The sequence below is a fragment of the Stylophora pistillata genome, chromosome 14 (genome assembly GCF_964205215.1).
Source record: "Stylophora pistillata chromosome 14, jaStyPist1.2, whole genome shotgun sequence".
Lineage (NCBI taxonomy): Eukaryota > Metazoa > Cnidaria > Anthozoa > Scleractinia > Pocilloporidae > Stylophora > Stylophora pistillata.
The window spans coordinates 16,802,379-16,822,378 of NC_142532.1; the positions used below are offsets into that span (position 1 = coordinate 16,802,379).

Sequence of the window (20,000 nt, forward strand, 5' to 3'; positions counted from 1 at the left end):
AGCATTATCCAACCATTGAACAATCAGCCCCTAGATGTGAACCAATTATCTGTATTATTGCAGTAAAATGATGGATTTGGACAAATTTTACACTACACGGTAATTCTAGTAAACTTTCCCTGGAGACAAATTTTCGCAATACTGATCAACTTACGGTAAAACGTCGAAAACTTGTTTTCGTCGGAAGATTGTAAAAGTCACATTAAATGTTCAATTTTTTTTCTTCAATACAAGTTATCCTCTGAGAATTTTCGAAGATATGCTACTGTTAGAGAAATTTCTGAAAGACTCAAGGCCGGTCATTTAATAAAAGTTTAGCCGTTGTTTAACAAAACCCAGCGCATTCCAAACTATCTTCCGAACCGAATCTTTCATCTGAACATTTATTTTTGTGAACAGTGTCAAGAGGGCCGAAAACAGTAGAAACAATGGAAGGACACTTATTTTATAAAATTATCCCTCTCATTGATAATATCTGAGGCCCATTGCCATTGTAAAACCACGGTTTGGTTTAGACCCCTAAGTAACCGACCTTAAAACTTCTAATTTTTCCCGTTTCTGAAAATTGGTAAGCCGAGGCGAAGCTTTACCTGTTTTCCTCCTACTTTGTTATGCTCCTGACTATTTTGTTAAAAGCTCGTGGAAAAGTAAAGGGAAGTATGAAGGTTTCCCGCTAATGCGAAGACGGTGCCGGAGAAAGTGTATAGTCATTGCCAGGAACTCGCAACTCAACTCGACGGAAGTGGGCGTCACATTCGAAACAATCGTTAGCCGATATTGCTCGTGGGGCGTGGAGCGTGTGTTCACCTAGTTTTGATATTACTGGATAAAGGCCAAGTTTTTTCTTATTTCGCTCCCTTTATTGTTATTAGTGTTTCTTTTCGCTCCCTTTATTATTAGTGGTCGCATTCAATGTCCTCAAGGAACATACCAGCCAAACATTGGCCAGACATCTGAAGAGGCCTGTAAACCATGTCCTAATTTCTTCACCAATTCATCAAAGTATCCTATAGGCCGCGATCAACCAATTGTTAATAAAACTGACTGTCTGCTGGAAGATCCAATTGATACACGTAAAGGTACTTCCTTCACAAATAAATGTTAAAGAGAAGTTTTATTTCTACTTAATTCTTTTTTCGAGTAGGTTTTTAAAAAAGGTCTGCAACCTCCTCAAACTTTCAGTTGAAAAACTGAAAGAAACCTCGACGATAGAAGTCATCTTGTTGGCTTTTAACGCATTCAGCGGGTTTGGGTTTTTGAACTTTTGATTTCATTTTTATTTCTTGACCTAAACTTAAATATGAATAATTCATTTTCTTTTCTTTTCTTTTATTCAGTTTCAGCCACCACATCATCAGATGTCACCCTAGTTGTCGTAGGCTCAGCAACTGGTGTAATTCTTTTCACAGTCTTGGCTCTTCTTTTGTTAATTTTTATTGCAAAGAAGAGGCGCTGTCCTTGGTTTTCTTCCTTTAGACACAGTCACGATCCAGAGTCTTTCTCATGTCAACTTATTTTGAGGGAGATTGAAGATACAGAAGATGTGGATGGTTCTGAGGCTTTGAACAATTGACCAGAGATAGTGTCGCGGCCAAAGCAGAAAAACAGAGAATTTCTTTTCATCAACCCAACAACAGCTTGAAACTACCTCGTTGTTTGACTCTAATGGTAAGAGCGAGCGAGCAAATGTGTTTTAGAACAAAACAACGATTCATAAACTTTTCAAAATATTTTGAATTAGTTTTTGACATTTGATTAACAGTAACGTAATAGAAAGAAGGTTAACATTCCGAGATTTTGACGCTTTCAAAATGATACATTGTAGATCAGTGGGAGAAATTGTTATGGTAAATTTTCTTACGACCAGCGGTTGATGTTTTTCAATATTTACGCTTAACGGCTAGGCTTTTTTCGCGGCTTTACGAGTAGCCAACAACCACAAACAGGTTTACGGTTTTTATTCAGTTGTCTCGCGCAAAAATTAATAGGAGGCAACGACAATTGGAAACAACTTCCGCACCAGGAAACAGCAGGTCCGAAAATAACACAACGTTGCGCTGTAATTATAAATCACTGAGGGTAAAACTAGTACGTAATGAGGAAATAAGCTGAAGGGTATGAAACTAACCTCGACTGGAAGGAAATTTCGAGTTATCGCAGTTTCGATATACCAAATGTCAACTGAATTGATGCTTTGTTCAGGGAGAAACAGAATGCTGACACATTACAACTTAGATATTTTCGTAGATGCTATAGAAATGGGTTATAATCTGTATCATAACGGTAAAAATTGGATGAATTTGGAGCTTGCGAACACAGAAAGATTTCCGGTTTTAGTTTTGTTTTGTTAATAAACTCGCTGTTGCCGTCTAACCAAAGATTTTCTTTCAGTATGATTGACATTTGACTCTAGTAATGATTTTAGTCGCGAAAATGTTGTATTTCAACCAGTTTTAGTATCAGCGTAAGCTCCACGAAGAGGATAGAGCGCTAACCTTGTCGGCGAATTACTATCCGCTTCAGAAGTAACTTTTGATTGCTTTGATTATTCTAGGTTATAGTATCTTTTTTCTGGACGCTTTGTCACAAAAGAACACATCTTTATTCAGTTGGAACCTACCGTCCATCGACTAATCAAGTTTTAAAATTACGATTAGAATCGCGTGATTGAATAAAATCTCGCAAATTTAGCGTAAAATTTGCGAGTTAAAAACATAGCTAAGTGATATTGTTTCGCATCTGAGCGCGCACTCAGGATAAAAACACAGAAAGATTTCCGGTTTTAGTTTTGTTTTGTTAATAAACTCGCTGTTGCCGTCTAACCAAAGATTTTCTTTCAGTATGATTGACATTTGATTCTAGTAATGATTTTAGTCGCGAAAATGTTGTATTTCAACCAGTTTTAGTATCAGCGTAAGCTCTCCGAAGAGGATAGGGCGCTAACCTTGTCGGCGAATTACTATCCGCTTCAGAAGTAACTTTTGATTGCTTTGATTATTCTAGGTTATAGTATCTTTTTTCTGGACGCTTTGTCACAAAAGAACACATCTTTATTCAGTTGGAACCTACCGTCCATCGACTAATCAAGTTTTAAAATTACGATTAGAATCGCGTGATTGAATAAAATCTCGCAAATTTAGCGTAAAATTTGCGAGTTAAAAACATAGCTAAGTGATATTTTTTTGGCATCTGAGCGCGCACTCAGGATAAAAACACAGAAAGATTTCCGGTTTTAGTTTTGTTTTGTTAATAAACTCGCTGTTGCCGTCTAACCAAAGATTTTCTTTCAGTATGATTGACATTTGATTCTAGTAATGATTTTAGTCGCGAAAATGTTGTATTTCAACCAGTTTTAGTATCAGCGGAAGCTCTCCGAAGAGGAAGGGCGCTAACCTTGTCGGCGAATTACCATCTGCTACAGAAGTAACTTTTGATTGCTTTGATTATCCTAGGTTATAGTATCTTTTTTCTGGACGCTTTGTCACAAAAGACCACATCTTTATTCAGTTCGAACCTATCGTCCATCGACTAATCAAGTTGTAAATTTACGATTAGAATCGCGTGATTGAATAAAATCTCGCAAATTTAGCGTGAAATTTGCGAGTTAAAAACAAAGCTAAGTGATATTGTTTCGCATCTGAGCGCGCACTCAGGATAAAAATAAACAATTTCGATGCTGTTTTGTTTTTTTCTTATTTTTATTCAATTATACGATTCAAGGAAAATCTATTACCTGACTCGTGAATTCCGCGTTGAATTCCCCTTGAAAACCAATATCGCGCTCTTTAGTTATAAATCACAGAGGATAAAGTCGTAGCTGAAAAAATGACACGAGGGTCTGAAAACTCACTTGGATTAAACGGAATTTTCAAGTTATTAGTGTTTCGAGAACTACAAGTCAACGGAATCGATGCTCTGTTTTGGGGGAAAGAAATAGCCGACACTTACCTTACAACTTTAAAAAATATTTAGGAAGATGGGATCGAAATAAGTCTAAATACCTGATTTCGGTTGTTCAGAGGTTGGAACGCCAAGAAATCTTTATCTAGCGAATACGTATCGGATAGCATTATCCAACCAATGAACAGTTAGCCCCTAGATGTGAACCAATTATCTGTATTATTGCAGTTAAATGATGGATTTGGACAAATTTTTACACTACACGGTAATTCTAGTAAACTTTCCCTGGAGACAAATTTTCGCAATACTGATCAACTTACGGTAAAACGTCGAAAACTTGTTTCCGTCAGAAGATTGTAAAAGTCACATTAAATGTTCAATTTTTTCTCTTCAATACAAGTTATCCTCTGAGAATTTTCGAAGATATGCTACTGTTAGAGAAATGTCTGAAAGACTCAAGGCGGGTCATTTAATAAAAGTTTAGCCGTTGTTTAACAAAACCCAGCGCGTTCCAAACTATCTTCAGAACCGAATCTTTCATCTGAACATTTATTTTTGTGAACAGTGTCAAGAGGGCCGAAAGCAGTGGAAACAATGGAAGGACACTTATTTTATAAAATTATCCCTCTCATTGATAATATCTGAGGCCCATTGCCATTGTAAAACCACGGTTTGGTTTAGACCCCTAAGTATCCGACCTTAAAACTTCTAATTTTTCCCGTTTCTGAAAATTGGTAAGCCGAGGCGAAGCTTTACCTGTTTTCCACCTACTTTGTTATGCTCCTGACTATTTTGTTAAAAGCTCGTGGAAAAGTAAAGGGAAGTATGAAGGTTTCCCGCTAATGCGAAGACGGTGCCGGAGAAAGTGTATAGTCATTGACAGGAACTCGCAACTCAACTCGACGGAAGTGGGCGTCACATTCGAAACAATCGTTAGGCGTTATTGCTCGTGGGGCGTGGAGCGTGTGTTAAACTAGTTTTGATATTACTGGATAAAAGCCAAGTTTTTTCTTATTTCGCTCCCTTTATTCATCACCAAAGAATCTCACTTGAATACGCAAAAGTCTTTAAGTTTTTTCCTTTGTCTTGACATCGACTTGACAGGCCTTATCACAACGGAAGACGTGTCTTCCGAAAACAAAAAATGCCTAGTCCAAGCTTATTAGAATTACAAGAAATTTACTATATCGCTTAAGCTCTTTACATTTCCCAGGCTGCAAGATCAATTAAAGCGGTACAGCAATCGTGAACAGCCAAATTGGGTACATTCTAATGTGTTCCAGTTGGAAAACGATAACGACGAGCGCCGGGAAGAGTTGGCGCGTGATAAATGGCCATTGTGGATGCCACCGGCTGATCTCCGCCGTTTTTCGCCCTCATGACCGCTTTTTCGCTCGCCGCTGTCTCAGTGAAACGAGAGGAACACACACTAAAGTGAACTATTGAATAGAGAGTTGAAGTCCCCGAGCTCTAAACGACATTACGAAATTCTTACTAGTATTTCTAGTCCTTGACTGTTTACTTAACCAAATGTTGTACATCAAACAATTAAGACCACGTTTAAGGGTACAAACAGATTCGATCCACGTTGCAATGTTTAGTTAACTTCCTTTTATTTATATAATTTACAGTTCCTAACTATTTTGAACTCGCTCTTTTAATTAATTCCTTGATAATGGCGTCAGGAGGTCGCCGAAACGTCGGAACAGTACATCGTTAGTTTTTGCTTGCTTGAGTATTTTTTATGCACCTATTTTTCCATCGTTTTTCTAGAAATAGTCAGATTTCACCCGAGGATTGCGAGGGGTTGTGCTTCCTATCAGAGTTTTCGATTGATCGATTGATTTCGTCATCATTAACTGACACATTGGTTTCCAAGTTAGATTTGCATGACTAGATCCCGGTTCTAGGAAAATTTGCATTCAAGGTTGTGTCTCGTCAAATAAAAAAAACAAACAAACTAATTTTATAGTTCTATATCAATTAAGCGGGTTTGAATAACTATCTTGTCGAAATAATCAAATGTATTCTTTTTACCCTATTCGAAAGTCTACGGATTGGACGTAGAGCAGAATTCGACGTTATCAATTCCGGCTACTCCCAGAAGATAAATGACTAGAATTTGCAAAGTTGTTTTGCTAAGAATTTTAATCAGTGCTAATTATCGAACGTTTTATTTTAGCCTATGATTCTTATTTATATCTGTGTAGTTACGCAAAGGAATCTTGAACTTCGACCAGATCAATCGTGTGGGAAGACGAAAAGGGTGAAAATAAAAATAGGTTCAACTTCCATGATCTCCCTGTCAGTTTAAAAGCGAAGTGCGACATCTGATAAATTAATTAAAATAGCTCCCTAATGTATTGAACAAAGATCATGTGTCAGACACTTAAACTCATTTCAGAGCCCTAAAATCGTAAATTTTCTCTATTGATAGCGGGTGTATTGCTGCATGCAAAGTAACTGTTCCCATCCCCCATCCCCATCCCTTTCCATCCCTCCCACAGCCCTCATCCTCGATCCATCCTTAGAGGACTCCTTAGAGAAGAAGACGGATTTCCGGTCTCGCCTCAGACATTTATTTGTCTTACTTCTTCGATATCTCATCAGTTCTGCGTTTGTGACGCCAGCTCTCCAAGTCTTGCGCTGATCTCTTTAAGAGTGCAGACAAGGAGGTGAAAGTATTATTTTAATTTTCCAAGTTTAACTGACGTTGATAAATTTCTTGCTTTCCATATATCTTGGTTCGAGGCCCTTACAGAAGAAGATTTATAAAACTTAATTGTTAATTCCGTTGCCACTTTCGCTTGGTCACCTTCCACAATCACCGTCGGGAACGTTTTCTTTCGGTTCGCAAAGAGGAAACTGTAAAGCGGACTTGTTAACTAGATTCCTCTACAAGATGCAAGTATTGGTCATCTAAAACTGTTTTAGACATTCGAGCGGGCCCAGAAAGGGAATTTCATACTCTTTCTGATATTTCCAAGAAGTTTAGATAGGATCAGACAACTCAACCGATCTATGGTTGCGAAAGAACTTCTCTTATTTTCTCTCTTTTGCGGAGTGGGAGTTACCTCAGATGTATTGGAAGAACGGCGACAGAGATCACAATGCCGTAAACAAACAGTATTTTGTCCTTGCAAGGACAGGCGAGGAATGCCTGGCCATGTCCTTGTGGTAACATGTAGTGATCAAAACGATTCCAATATTCTGCTTTGCCAAGGAAAAGCTTTATACTCAGAGGAGTGTGGAAAAGGTGAGCTTGTTTATGTTTCAGTGCAATTCAAGTTGTATGTTAAAATTACAGTGCTACTTTGGCTGATTTGAAATTACTTGTGCACTGTCAAATTATAGTTCCAAGATTAATAATTGATTTGATATCACTTCAAAGCCTTCAAAGGAGAGTAGAGCTCGAGGAATTGCGAAAAATTACGATATTAATGATAAAAAAAATAAGGCATATTTCTTAAGACCTGAAATATGTTGTCCCAGATTCAAGGCCTTAATTTTTTAAGCCCTTACCTTACAGAAGTGATTAACATGTATCTTCCCCCCACAATATCCATACATTACACAGCAAAGAAGTAATGAGAATATTCAAAATTTTTTATATTGTGGTACAATACTTTATTTAGCTTGAAGTTTGCACCTAGCAAAACCAGCTAGTTTACAGGTAATCACAGTCTTTTTGTCCTGATCTAATACCAAATTCTTGTAACTAATTTGCAAGGAAATTTGTAGTAGCTAGAGGGGAGAATAATCAGTTAGATCTTGAGGGTCAAAGACTTCTTTGTACGGAAGTTTTATTCACATGCAAGCAGAATTTTTTTTCCCCTTAAATTATTGTTGTGATGAATTTACAAGCATGAATTTGTAAACGGGATTTCTGACTTATCAAATGGCTGCTTGCCATACCCTCTTTGGATCGTTTTTTTGTGATTCAATAATACTGGTATATTCAGTTCTTTGAATAGTTAAATACTAAACACTTTGATATCATAAATGAAACTGGAGAAGCATTCATTGTTCTTATTTACCTCTTGTACAATTTGCAAATGTAGGACTTAGTCCATTGACTGACCCAATATATTCCTTGTAAAAACATGCTCTGTTTCTCAAAATACAGAATCCTTTTCAAAGCTTCAAATGAAAATCTTCATTTTTGTTTACCCAGTTCCATTAGGCCCTAATCTTCCCCTGGGGAGGGTACTCAAGGAAAGTTTGGTTGTACATGTGCATAGTGGTGTTAAAACTTTAACTCCCCAGAATCAACTAGTCATTCTCCCCACTGAGTGCCAGTATTTGTTGTGAAGTAGGCAAAGGAATTTGGTGTGACATCAAGATAATATTATCTAGCTGATAAGCTTTTCTGTTCTCTTAACCTACTTGTAAGAGAACATACTGGAATCATATGGAATAATTATTTCCTTTTTACTTCTGGGCGATAAAGGGTTAAAACCCTGGCAAGGAAGGCTTTCAGTTTTAGAAGTTGAACTAAATATTTTATGTTTTCATAAAAGTTAGCATGGTATTATCAATTGTAATTAAAGATTGGGATGTGTCAATCAGCTCTTTCTTGACACTTTGATGTCTATTGACTTATAAGGTTGTCAGTCAAAGTTTGAGCTGTAGTTAAGGGTAAATTTGAGCAAAGCTTAAGGGAAAGTAAAATTATTTTGAGTAAACAGGGGGTTTGAGGTAATCAACTTGGAATTAGTGGGGTTCTACTTTACATTGTTTATATGTCGAGTAGTTTTTGAAATTTTCCACATTAGTGTCCTCATAAAATGGTGTTAAACCAGTTGGGTCAAGGCCAGCATAGGCTTTACATCACTGGTGCAATTGTTGTGTGTTGGTTAACACAGCTGGTTATTTGTATGTTGATTGAACTTTGTTATGTTTTCAATTCGGAATTTCATGTGCATCAAAATACTAGATAACTTGAGAGATTTTAGGAGCAAAATGGTAAAGGTGGGGGCAAACTTGTTTTATTGCAGGGGACAAAGGTGGTTGGGCAAACTTACTATGGGATGAAACCTCCAGCCATCTTAGAAATATTTTTCCAATTAATAAAAAGTAATTTTTTAACAAATGTGTTTAAGGGCATTGTTATACAGATATTATTTCAAATAGGGTATGTTGTATGGAAAGAGTAATTGGCTACATGCCAATTCTTGTGGATTATCCAGTAGTCTCCTTGATACAGGACGAGGCTCACGGTCACCTGTGTGGCTTATCATATCTCTAGGATAAAAGTGATGAACCGGCTTTCAAAGGCTTTGCTCAGCCGTAGGCTGACGTTGTATCCCCAGATTTACTTGAATCAAAACAATTTTGATGTCACAAAGTAGTCTCACTGTTTCTCAAAGCATTTTTATGCCACCACATCTTGACAGAAACTAAACAAAAGCTTTAATTGTTTTGTTTTTTGTTTTGTTTTTTTTTTTTCGGAAGGGAGATCATTTGATCTGGGGGCATAAATTTTTTTAGTTGGGTGGGGGTGAATGTGCTTCTGGGTTGATGCTGTGGTGGAATTGTGATCTCCACAAGCGGGCAACTTTGTAATTAAAGACAAATTCAATTTTGCAAAGAAAGGTTTCTTGTTCATCTTAGACATTTTAAATGATCAGTAGCTGTGGCTATACAAAGCTTAGTTTGAGTAGCCTGTGGCTATTTCCTTCCTACAAAATTATCTGTACCAACTCTTTTTTTATTTTGAAGTAGTACTGAATCAGTTAACAGCAAAATGAGCAAATCCACATAGTAATGATTAATTATTTGATTGCTTTCTTAACTGTAGTGAACTTTTCATCAAAGTGGCACAGACGTGACACTGGAAATTGTATGAATGGAATCATACCAGGCTCCCCCCACACCTTAGATAAAGATCCTCAAGCACTAATGATCAGTGGAAGTAGTATAATGCGCGTTCTGGATGACAGGCTAACATTTAAATGCAAAGTCCATTCAAATTTTTCAGCAAATATAACTTGGCTGTTTAATGGCAAACCTCTGGAAGAAAAGTGGTATTATTCATTTGCATCTTGCAAACGAAATTTAGAAGTCAAATACATTTCAAAAAGTGATGCAGGAAACTACACATGTGTTGTGACAAATAAGAAGGGGAAACAGGCGTCAGCTCACGCTAAGTTAATTGTGAATGGAGGTAACCACCTGTAAGCTAGGGTTTGTACTGTAATCTTTGGAGCAAGCTTTTCCCCCTCAGAGCTGACACCCACATATAATACAAGACATGTAGCTCAGCCAGGTCATCCCCTAAATTTTGAAGGGATGAACCATTATCCTTAAATTATAGTAGAGACTGAGCAGGCTTAACTGCTACAGTATATTCTAGTGCTATTATATCTTATTAACCAAGCGCGAGGGCCGTACTGGGAGAATATTGGCCCAAGGTCTTGACGGTATGGACCGAGCGCAGCTAGGTCCGTACAAAAAAGACCGAGGGCCGATATTCTTCCTGTACGGTCCCAAGCAAGCTTGGTTAATAAAAGATTTATTATAAAACTGAAGTTCAAAGGGACACAAGTGCGGTATCATTCAGGACCATTCGGGACAGTGCCCGGCCCAATACTGAGAGAATATTGACCGGCAATAGAGCATTTTGATTGGTTGATTTTAGTTATTGGCCCTCTGAATGCCCGAGTCGTGAAATAAATAGAGTTATCTCTTTAATGTGTGTCTGATAGGTTTAGGAAACTGTTTTCTTTAATCATGTTAAGAGGTAATAGTTGTAGTCTTTAGTTCTTGAATAAGTATTATAGTGACCTATACTTTTATTGCACAATTTTAGTGTACAAATTGTCCTCTTCAATCTGGAGAAATTCAAAATAAATCATTCATGGGAAAAAAAGATACAGCTGAAAGTGTGCACAAAGCCTGTTACACGATTATGTAGATTTTGATGTTGAAAACAACAACTTGAGTAACGTTCTGAGTTGAGGTCATTTATAATTGCATTATTTTCCCATATATCAAATTATTCCATGTGCTCAAGACTTTCTACCTATCAAGTTTTTTTTTTTTCAAGTGTTATGTCAAAAACCCTTGCTCCCAGCTACCACAAAATGTACTGTGAACTGATAAAACAATGCACACGATTAGTGCCAGTACAGGCATAGATTGGTTAAGATTAGCCCATCATATCTTTTCTTGTATTTCTTGAAACAGTCATCGCTAATGAACATTATTACACGACTCGGGCAGTCAGAGGGCCAATAACTAAAATCAACCAATCAAAATGCTCTATTGCCGGTCCAATATTCTCTAAGTATTGGACCGGGCACTGTCCCGAATGGTCCCGAATGTTACCGCACCTGTGTCCCTTTGAACTTCAGTCGTATAATAAATCTCTTATTAACCAAGCTTGCTCGGGACCGTACTGGAAGAATATCGGCCCTCGGTCTTTTTTGTATGGACCTTGCTGCGCTCGGTCCGCACAGTCAAGACCTCGGGCCGATATTCTCCCAGGACGGCCCTTGCACTTGGTTAATAAGATATATTATTTTATAGAAAGTTTAAAAAAAGTTGTTCGATAACTTATTTTTCTGAGGATCACCTTTAGAGGAGAATGTGGAATTTTTGCAGCAACCTTCTGCAGTGACTCTTCTGTACAGGCTGTAGGTTTAAATATTGTTTGTTACTCTTCAATGAATGTAGGAGAATGAAAAAATTAAAATAGCGTAGAAAAAGTATGTAAATTTGCTCATAAATATTTGTTGTTGGTGCTGATATCGATGCAGTGGACTGGAACTGCTGTTCAGGATTACATTGCATGCATTTTATTATCATTGATACTTTAACTTTGGCTTTGATTTAAAGGAAAAGGTTGTTGTAACAATTGATTCTTACAGAGTCCTCTGTTTGATTTTAGTGCTACGTCACCCATTTATAATGTCTGTAGGACTGAAACATGGGAACACAGCCTTCATTGGAACCACAGTCAACATAACCTGTAGAATCCAAGGCCCCATTTCACTAGTATCTGGTTTTTTTTTGAAGAATGGCACACCGTTACATGAGGATAGTGAACAGCTTAAGTATATGTATTTCCATTCCAAAACAAGCGATATGGGTCCCTACAGACTCGTTACATTGGAAATTAAGAACATCACAATTAAAGATGCTGGAAACTACACGTGTCAGGTCATCCAAAATGACATGAATTCCTCGAAAACATTTCTTCTTAAAGTTGGTATGGTAAATTACTCTTATATTTATGTAGCATTTGTTTATACAGTACCAGTTGCTCCATTTAGTGAAAAATCACATCCTAATTTATATGTACTCGTCATCTTACAGTGCTTCTCTCTCTCTCTCTCTCTCTCTCTCTCTCTCTCTCTCTCTCTCTCTCTCTCTCTCTCTTTCTTTGTGCTTTTGTAGGTTTTTGTGCCAAAAAACTTCAGTTTTGGTGTTCAGTGTGGTAATTTCAGATTTCCCATTTTTTAGCATTTGGTTTTTGTCAAAAATACCAATGGATTTTTCAGATTTGGTATCCTTAATTGTTCTGTTCCAATTTTCCTGTTTGGGTTCCGGTTTCTCTTTGATGCGAGTGGCAATTAAATTGCACGCCTCTACTGATCTTGTCACCACTGTATCAGATAGGTTAGGGTTTTGATAACAGGGATGTGAAAATTTATTGGTTTTTCATGTGGTTATTTGGTTTTGATCATATTTTTTGCTGTTTTGAAGTTTAAGAATGATTGACTAATAATATGATTGACTCAATCATACTTGATAATTTCTCATTCCTTACTTTTATATATCGTAAATCCAAAGCACCTGTTTGCACAGATAATATCAGGAATTATGAATTAACCTTTCACAGTTTTCATGGTTTGGAAATACTAGCTATCTTTAATATTGGGGGGAGAATTGAAAATCTTTCAACAGAATATTGGATTGAGTTCACTGGAGAAGAAGGGGAGTTGAGTTGATTAATTGTCACAGTTTACAATTTGTTGCTTAGGGATTTTTCCCTTAATTCCTCTAATCCCAGGTTTGGCCAATGAGTTATTTCTCTTTACCCTATCCATAAATGTTCATGCAGAAAGTTGATAAGAAAAATGAAACATGTCAATAAAAGACAACAGTGTAAAGTAGATTATCTGAATTAACATCAGTTTCTCAAAAGAGGTTAATTTACTAGAAATGCACTGTAAAGCAGGGGTGTAGCCAGGACTTTTCAAAAGAGGGGTCTCACTGAGTCAAACAGAGGGTTCTGCCCAGATTGTCATGTCAACCTTGAGGCTGTGTTTTACTTAAAGTGACATTAGAAGGCTTGCAGGGGTGGGATTGGGTCATGGGCACCCCAGGACCCCCTTGGCCACACCCTTGTATAGACAGTGTAGGTAATTAATAATTGGATCCAGAAGACCTCTGCAGCATACTCAAGAGTGACCAAATAGGAATTTCTCCTTACAGTGTCAATACAATTTCAAGCAGAAGTGAAATGAGAAGAATGAGGAATATCCACCATGTCATACTTTACAACTAGATTATGAATTAGATTCTCAGAGCTGAAAGTATTAGAAACATGTTGCATGTAGAATGAAGAATAGATTGTTAAATCTTGGGAGTTAATTAATCATTGTTGCCTTCCAGCTGCATTACAAAATTTTATGATCCTCATGATTCATGCCATGGACTTCAGATCAAATTTTCCTCCGTCACTGGAAGTTCGAAATTTTAATCTCACAGATTAGCACTCCAACAGACTTCTTTACATGCTGCTTGTTTGGTGTGTTTACCCATTTCAGATCATGTGATAATATTTTAATGGAGAACTGTCTCTTTTAAATTAGGTACACATAAATTACAAAAGATAAAGCTGGGAATTCCCTTGAGACCTGGAATGAGTAAACAAAACACACAAGCTAAAGGTTCCTAATGCTGCAATCATTTTGGTCACCATAGCAGTTACAGAAAAATGTTGGTAACTAAATTAGCAGTGAGAGGTGCTAATTTGGTAACCTGTGTTTGGAAAACATGAAGGAAGTAGTGATGTTTTGATTACAAGGTGTTAATGGTTCAGAGTCAAATTAGAAAAACATTCTAATTGTTGTCTCACACAAATTTATTTCCTTCTTCTTGAATTCGTAAGGTACAGTTTTCTTTCTTTGAATTTTCTTTTTATTTCCAGGGACTAATTGTTTGTTTCTCCTGGCCACCAAAGGGTGAATTTCAAATAAGTTTAGCTCAGAGCCATCTAGATATACTTTTTTTAGCTTGTGTGTTTTATTTTCCCAAGGGTATCTTAAGGGAACTCCTTTCTTTGGGATTTGTAAATTACTTGTATGTGTACATTGGAAAAACAAAACTTACAAGCTAAAGATAACTGTTGTTTTGAATTATATTGTAGAACCATGTCCAGCCAGTTTTTATTGCCCACCAGGAAGAAGTGGTCCTATTCGATGTCCTCAAGGAACGTACCAGCCAAACATTAGCCAGACATCTGAAGAGGCGTGTAAACCTTGTCCTTTCTTTACGAACTCATCAAAGAATTTAGGCCGTGTTCGACCAATTTTAGATGAAGCCGACTGTCCGGGAGAAGATCCAAGTAAAGGTACTGGCTCCACAAATTAATGTTAGAGAGAAGAATTTGCCCTACTTGCTTTTCTGAGTCTGTTTCAAAAAAGGGATCCGTAACCTCCTCAAACATTCAGATAAACAACTGACTATAACCTCTGTTTGTGCCTCGGTCTTTTTTATTGGCCTTTGAACCATAATTGTATCTCGTGATTTGAATTTCATATATATTTCTATATTTTTTTTTTACATGTGTAATTTAAATTACTCATTTCCTTTTCCATCTTTTGACCAGAGATTACAGCATCAACAGATGTCACCAAGATTGCCATAGGAACGGCTATTGGTGTGGTTATCATCTTAGCCTTAGTTTTTCCATTGTTATTTATCGCAAAAAAGAAGCGTTTGCTGTGGTTCTCTTCCTTGGAACACAGACATGATCCAGAGTGTTACATGTGCCAGCCAATATTAAATGGAGATACAGAAAATGCTGAAGGTGCTGAGGTTTTGAAAACGTTGCCAGTAATAGGTATTTAATCAGTTAATTTTATTTTGCAATGTTTAACTTAATTACAATAAATTATCTTACTCATACCCAGTTGGCCCCGGTTATTCAAAGAGTGTATAGCGGCGCTCGTCCACTGCTAGCTGGACCACACAAAATCCACTGATAACAACGTACCGCACCAAATTTCTTTGGAAACGCCTCCTTCTTTATTATTGTATTATACCGTGAAACTAAAAATTGAGTTAAGAAATTAGGGACATGGAAATAGAGAAATGCTTCAGGTAAATCAAACTTACATTATTGCCGGATCTGGCAAGAGTTGATATCGATTGAACTTTCCCTTCCTTTCCTTAACTAATTTCTTTCCTTACGAGCACGAGAGCTTGCCAAAAACTGATCAAAAGGGCCTTTTATCAAACAAGAGCGCGTGACGAGCCACCTAGTGTGACTTAAAGATTATTAACCAAATCAAACAATGAACAGAAACTCGTACTGTACGGTGCTGCACAAATCTGGTTAGGTGGAAAAGGAGAAGTGTGAAAGTGAGGTGTGTGGAAAATGAGGAGTGTGGAAAATATGGAGGGTGGAAAATGTGGAGTGTGGAAAATGTGGAGTGTGGAAAATGTGGAGTGTGGAAAATGTGTAGTGTGGAAAATGAGGAGTGTGGAAAATGAAGAGTGTGGAAAATGAGGAGTGTGGAAAATGAGGAGTGTGGAAAATGAGGAGTGTGGAAAATGAGGAGTGTGGAAAATGAGGAGTGTGGGAAATGCGGAGTGTGGAAAGTGCGGAGTGTGGGAAATGTAGAGTGTGAAAAACGTAGAGTGTGTAAAACGAGGAGTGTGGAAAACGAGGAGTGTGGAAAATATGGTGTGGAAAATGTGGAGTGTGGAAAAATGTGTAATTTTATAAGAGAATTAGTGGCCAGCACACAGCAACTTGTCTTATAGTATTGGGTTTATTAATCCACCGGTTTCGACTTCATCTGGATAAAATACATAGGAACTTACTTTATACTACACCTTATCAGAATATGTCACGTTCCAAGTTTGGGTGTGAACAACAAAACACCCACAAGAATAACCACAGGATATGATTAAAATCCTGTGCTATAAGGTGCTTTTGGGGCTTCACGGTTTTAACGTTAAAAACAAAAAGGTAAATGGTAAACAAAAGAATCAAACGAGTGAAACGTTACTCTCAGTATGTTGTAGCTGAAGCATAGCATTTTTTCACTTTTTTCGAGTGTGAAAAACGCGGAGTGTAGAGTGTATATAAAATAAAAGGACATAAAAATATATACATGCATAAAAAATTATCTTACCGGGGTAATACTGTTATTGTCTGCAAGCAAAATATCAACCTCGCGTTGATGTTGTTTTCTTTGGCTAGTTAGCCGTGAATATTATGAATTGACAGAAAGCGTCTGGAAAATATTTTTGGTCACGTTCGAAAAGGTGTTACCTTTAACACCTAAATGGTGCAAATCTTGCAAAATACGTTACTTGTAAGCCATGGGTAGATTCAATTGAATTTGTATATTCACAGGTGAGTACAAGTTCGCTTTGATCTCCACGTGGTCCACACTGTCCACGTGTTTTCGCGTTGATTTTTTTATTACCCATTTTATACGGTGCTCTTTACATAGCTACAAAATAAAATGCAATGATCCATCTCTTTCTTAAAGAGCATGGACTGCTTGTTGTTATTGACTGTAATGTTTCACTCGTTTGATTGTTCGACTCTTTTGTTTACCTTTTTGCGTTCTTTTAAACTTGAAAAAGTAATTTACGGTTTAGTAGTGAAAACGCAATGATGCATCACCTTCAAGGAAATGGAGTGCTTGTTACTGTTGTTCATATCGTTAAAACCTACTCCTTACCCACACTCCGCATTTTCCACACTCCATATTTTCCACACTACATATTTTCCACACTCCTCGTTTTCCACACTCCTCGTTTTCCACACTCTACGTTTTTCACACTCTACATTTTCCACACTCCACACTTTCCGCACTTTCCGCACTTTCCGCACTTTCCACACTCCTCATTTTTCACCTAACCCATAAATCTCTATCCGGTGGATAGCCTGGTGAGTTTTACTCTCTCTTATCCGTTGGATAGCGTTATCCGTGCCCTTAATTTATACAAATGTACCCTGATGATTTAGCATCTGAAGAAAATACTAATTAAAAAATGCTATGTAGTCTGTTATGTAACCCCAGCTCCCTTTCAGGTATTTAATTTTAAAAAGTAGAGATTACGTTGTTATGGTGGTCATTTAGTTCTTTAGTATCCAATCACTATGTAAACCTCCCCTCCCCTCCCCTCCCCTCCCCTCCCTTTTCCTTTTCAGTTACTGACATTTGATCAGCATGCTTTTTTTCGTGAATTCAGCCATCCGTGCAAATTTGTCTCCCTTAAGTTCAGTTTGTTAACTAGAATCTTATTCATTTTGCCTCACTGCATTTTTGTCACATCCTTACCTGGGTTGTTGCTTTGTTAAGTTTTTTTTTTTCCATTTTTACTTATTTTTTCATTCTGTATTTTCCTTTATATTAGTGAGATATTCACTTCTTCCTTTGTGAGTGCATCAAAATGAATTTAAAAAGCTGTGGTTTAAATATGTGTTGTGCATCTAGCAAAAACGCGGTTGGAACATGACACATGGTTTGACTTTTTTCAGATTATGAAGCAAAGCATGATGTGTTTATATGCTACTGTTACAAAGATGTTGACTGGGCGAAAGAACTTCTTGCTGAGCTCGAAAAACGAGGATTCAAGTGTTGTATTGACTTTAAGAACTTCACTGTTGGAGAAAAAATAGTGCAAAACATTGCTGAAGCAATTTGCTTCAGTAAAAAAACAATTGCAGTACTTTCTCCAGACTTCATTAAGAGTGATTGGTGTAAAGATGAGCTACACAAGGCGCTTTCCAGGGTGCGATATCATCAGGTTGTACCAGTTATGTACAAGCACTGTGAAATACCCTTTGCTCTTCGAGACACAACCTACCTGGATTGGGAAAACTGTAATGTGAAACCCTTCTTCTGGGAACAGCTTGAAAAGGCTTTAAGGAAGCCAAATGGCGAGGCGTACGTAAGCAGACGACTTCAAAACGGAAATCAAACCTTGGAGGTCTCTGCCCGTGTATAGACCATGGCAGAGCCAGGTGGACACAAGTAGGACTTTTTTCTACATAGCATATGTTATGCAACTTGAACTAGCTATAGTGTCGTGTACTAACTTACAAAGTTTAAATTGTTGCTTAAATAATTTGGTCTGCGTATAAATACGATTTTGCACCTTCTCCCTTGTTCAGCAGAGAAGTAGAGGCAGGTTTCCCTAGTCAATAAGTTCTTTAGAGATTAAGATTTACAAGACCCCTTTTGAGAAATAGGCTTCATTGGAAGGGAGCTTTCTTGGAGTTCATGCGCATTTCTTGAACAAATATTTAGTAATTTTTGAGAGTCCCCTATACTGGAAACTGAAAAAATTTCTAAGATCAACCAGTTCATCACTGACAAAAAACTGCTCGATGAGTCGATGGCTTTTACGGCTAACGGTGAAAAATATCTTGGCCATTCTTCGGCTAACGGTTAATTTTCTTTCTATTACGTTACAGTTAACCTATTGTCAAAAACTAGCTCAAAGTATTTTGAGGGGGGCATTGGGGTCTCTTAGAAACCGCAAAACCGCAAAAAAATTCGATCAAAACCGAAAACCGCATGTAAAACCGTCTAAACCAATAAATTTGCACATCTCAGGGCATAGGATAAAATCAGGAGTGAACTCTGGACTGGACTCTGGACTGGACTGGACCGTGGACCCTGGACCCTGGACCCTGGACCCTGGACCCTGGACCTTGGACTCTGGACTCTGGACTCTAATTTTACTTTTACTGTAATCAGTATGGACAAAATTACGAACAACTATGCGCATCACTCTGCGATTAATTTAGTCAATTAATCGACCGGTTTCGTCTTCGAGTGAGACTTCATCAGGATAAACTACAAAATAAGTTTGGGTGTAAACAACAAAACACCCGCAAGTATTTTCGCACAGGATATGATAACATTCTCTGCTAGAAAGTGGTTTTTTAAGGTGTTTTTGGGGCTCACGTTTTTAACCTTAAATTCAAAACCTTGTAGAAAACTACTTTTTGCGAAATCGAAATGAGCTATGTGCTCACATAGATATTTCTATCAAGGAAATGAAAAGCAAACCTGTGCGACTTTGAAAGGACATTGCCATTTATATCATTTTACAATGTCACATTTCATTAAAAAAAAAAAACCGTGTAGACCGTATACATCTCGTATATAGTAACGAGTACCGAAACTCATCCTTTTTCCAACACTTCGAGCAGTTACGGTAACCGGAATTGTTTCATCGAGTTTTCTCAAGCAATGACAAATTTATCAGTTTTTTAAGCTAGTAAAACCGCTGGTAAAACCGCATACATAGATTAACACTCTGATTGTCAAACAAACCGATGTCACAGGATTTTAGTGGCCACGAATCATTGAAGAATGTGTTTTATCAGTTTTTTAAGCTAGTAAAACCGCTGGTAAAACCGCATACATAGATTAACACTCTGATTGTCAAACAAACCGATGTCACAGGAAATTAGTGGCCACGAATCATTGAAGAATGTGTAAAACAAAACTGGAACTTTGTCAAGTTAGCTAAAATTATCTTACCACTCCGGACTTACGTATCTGGGTCTGCATATCCGTTGCCAATCCTGTTAATGCAGCCACACGTAACTTAAATACTGTCGGTGGTTATCTCAATTTTACCTTAAGCAGTTTTGATTTAAGCAGAAACAAAACGCGAAGCACTTGTTAAACTTGAAATGTAGTATTATGGTAATGAAATCGAGAAATACTCAAGAATTGACTACTTTTACTTTAGAGGGGTGCAGTCTATTTCTTTAGAAACGTGTAATGTCACTTGCTTGTTCAATGTTGAAAATGACAACATTGGAATCTTTCTACACGTGAGAGTCTGCTAAAACAGTGAACTTAACCTTTACTTTTTTCCACTAA

General features: G+C 37.4%; 1 protein-coding gene across 6 annotated transcripts in view; it reads left to right on the forward strand.

Annotated features, from left to right (window-relative positions):
• Positions 1–883: 883 nt before the first annotated feature.
• LOC148716839 (uncharacterized) overlaps positions 884–20,000 on the forward strand; it is a 36,609-nt gene continuing 17,492 nt past the window's right edge. For 3 of the 6 annotated variants that reach the window (XM_088745347.1, XM_088745349.1, XM_088745348.1), the window contains exons 1-8: positions 884–1,079; positions 1,338–1,668; positions 5,114–7,156; positions 9,701–10,066; positions 11,792–12,112; positions 14,279–14,482; positions 14,741–14,974; positions 17,636–18,131. In XM_088745347.1, coding sequence (XP_088601473.1) covers positions 6,922–7,156; positions 9,701–10,066; positions 11,792–12,112; positions 14,279–14,482; positions 14,741–14,974; positions 17,636–18,105 — 1,830 coding nt within the window. In that variant the 5' untranslated portion in view covers positions 884–1,079; positions 1,338–1,668; positions 5,114–6,921 and the 3' untranslated portion in view covers positions 18,106–18,131. Of the gene's footprint in view, positions 1,080–1,337; positions 1,669–5,113; positions 7,157–9,700; positions 10,067–11,791; positions 12,113–14,278; positions 14,483–14,740; positions 14,975–17,635; positions 18,132–18,716; positions 19,866–20,000 lie in introns of those variants that run through there. The other 3 variants (XM_088745345.1, XM_088745346.1, XM_088745350.1) reach the window with 3 other exon arrangements.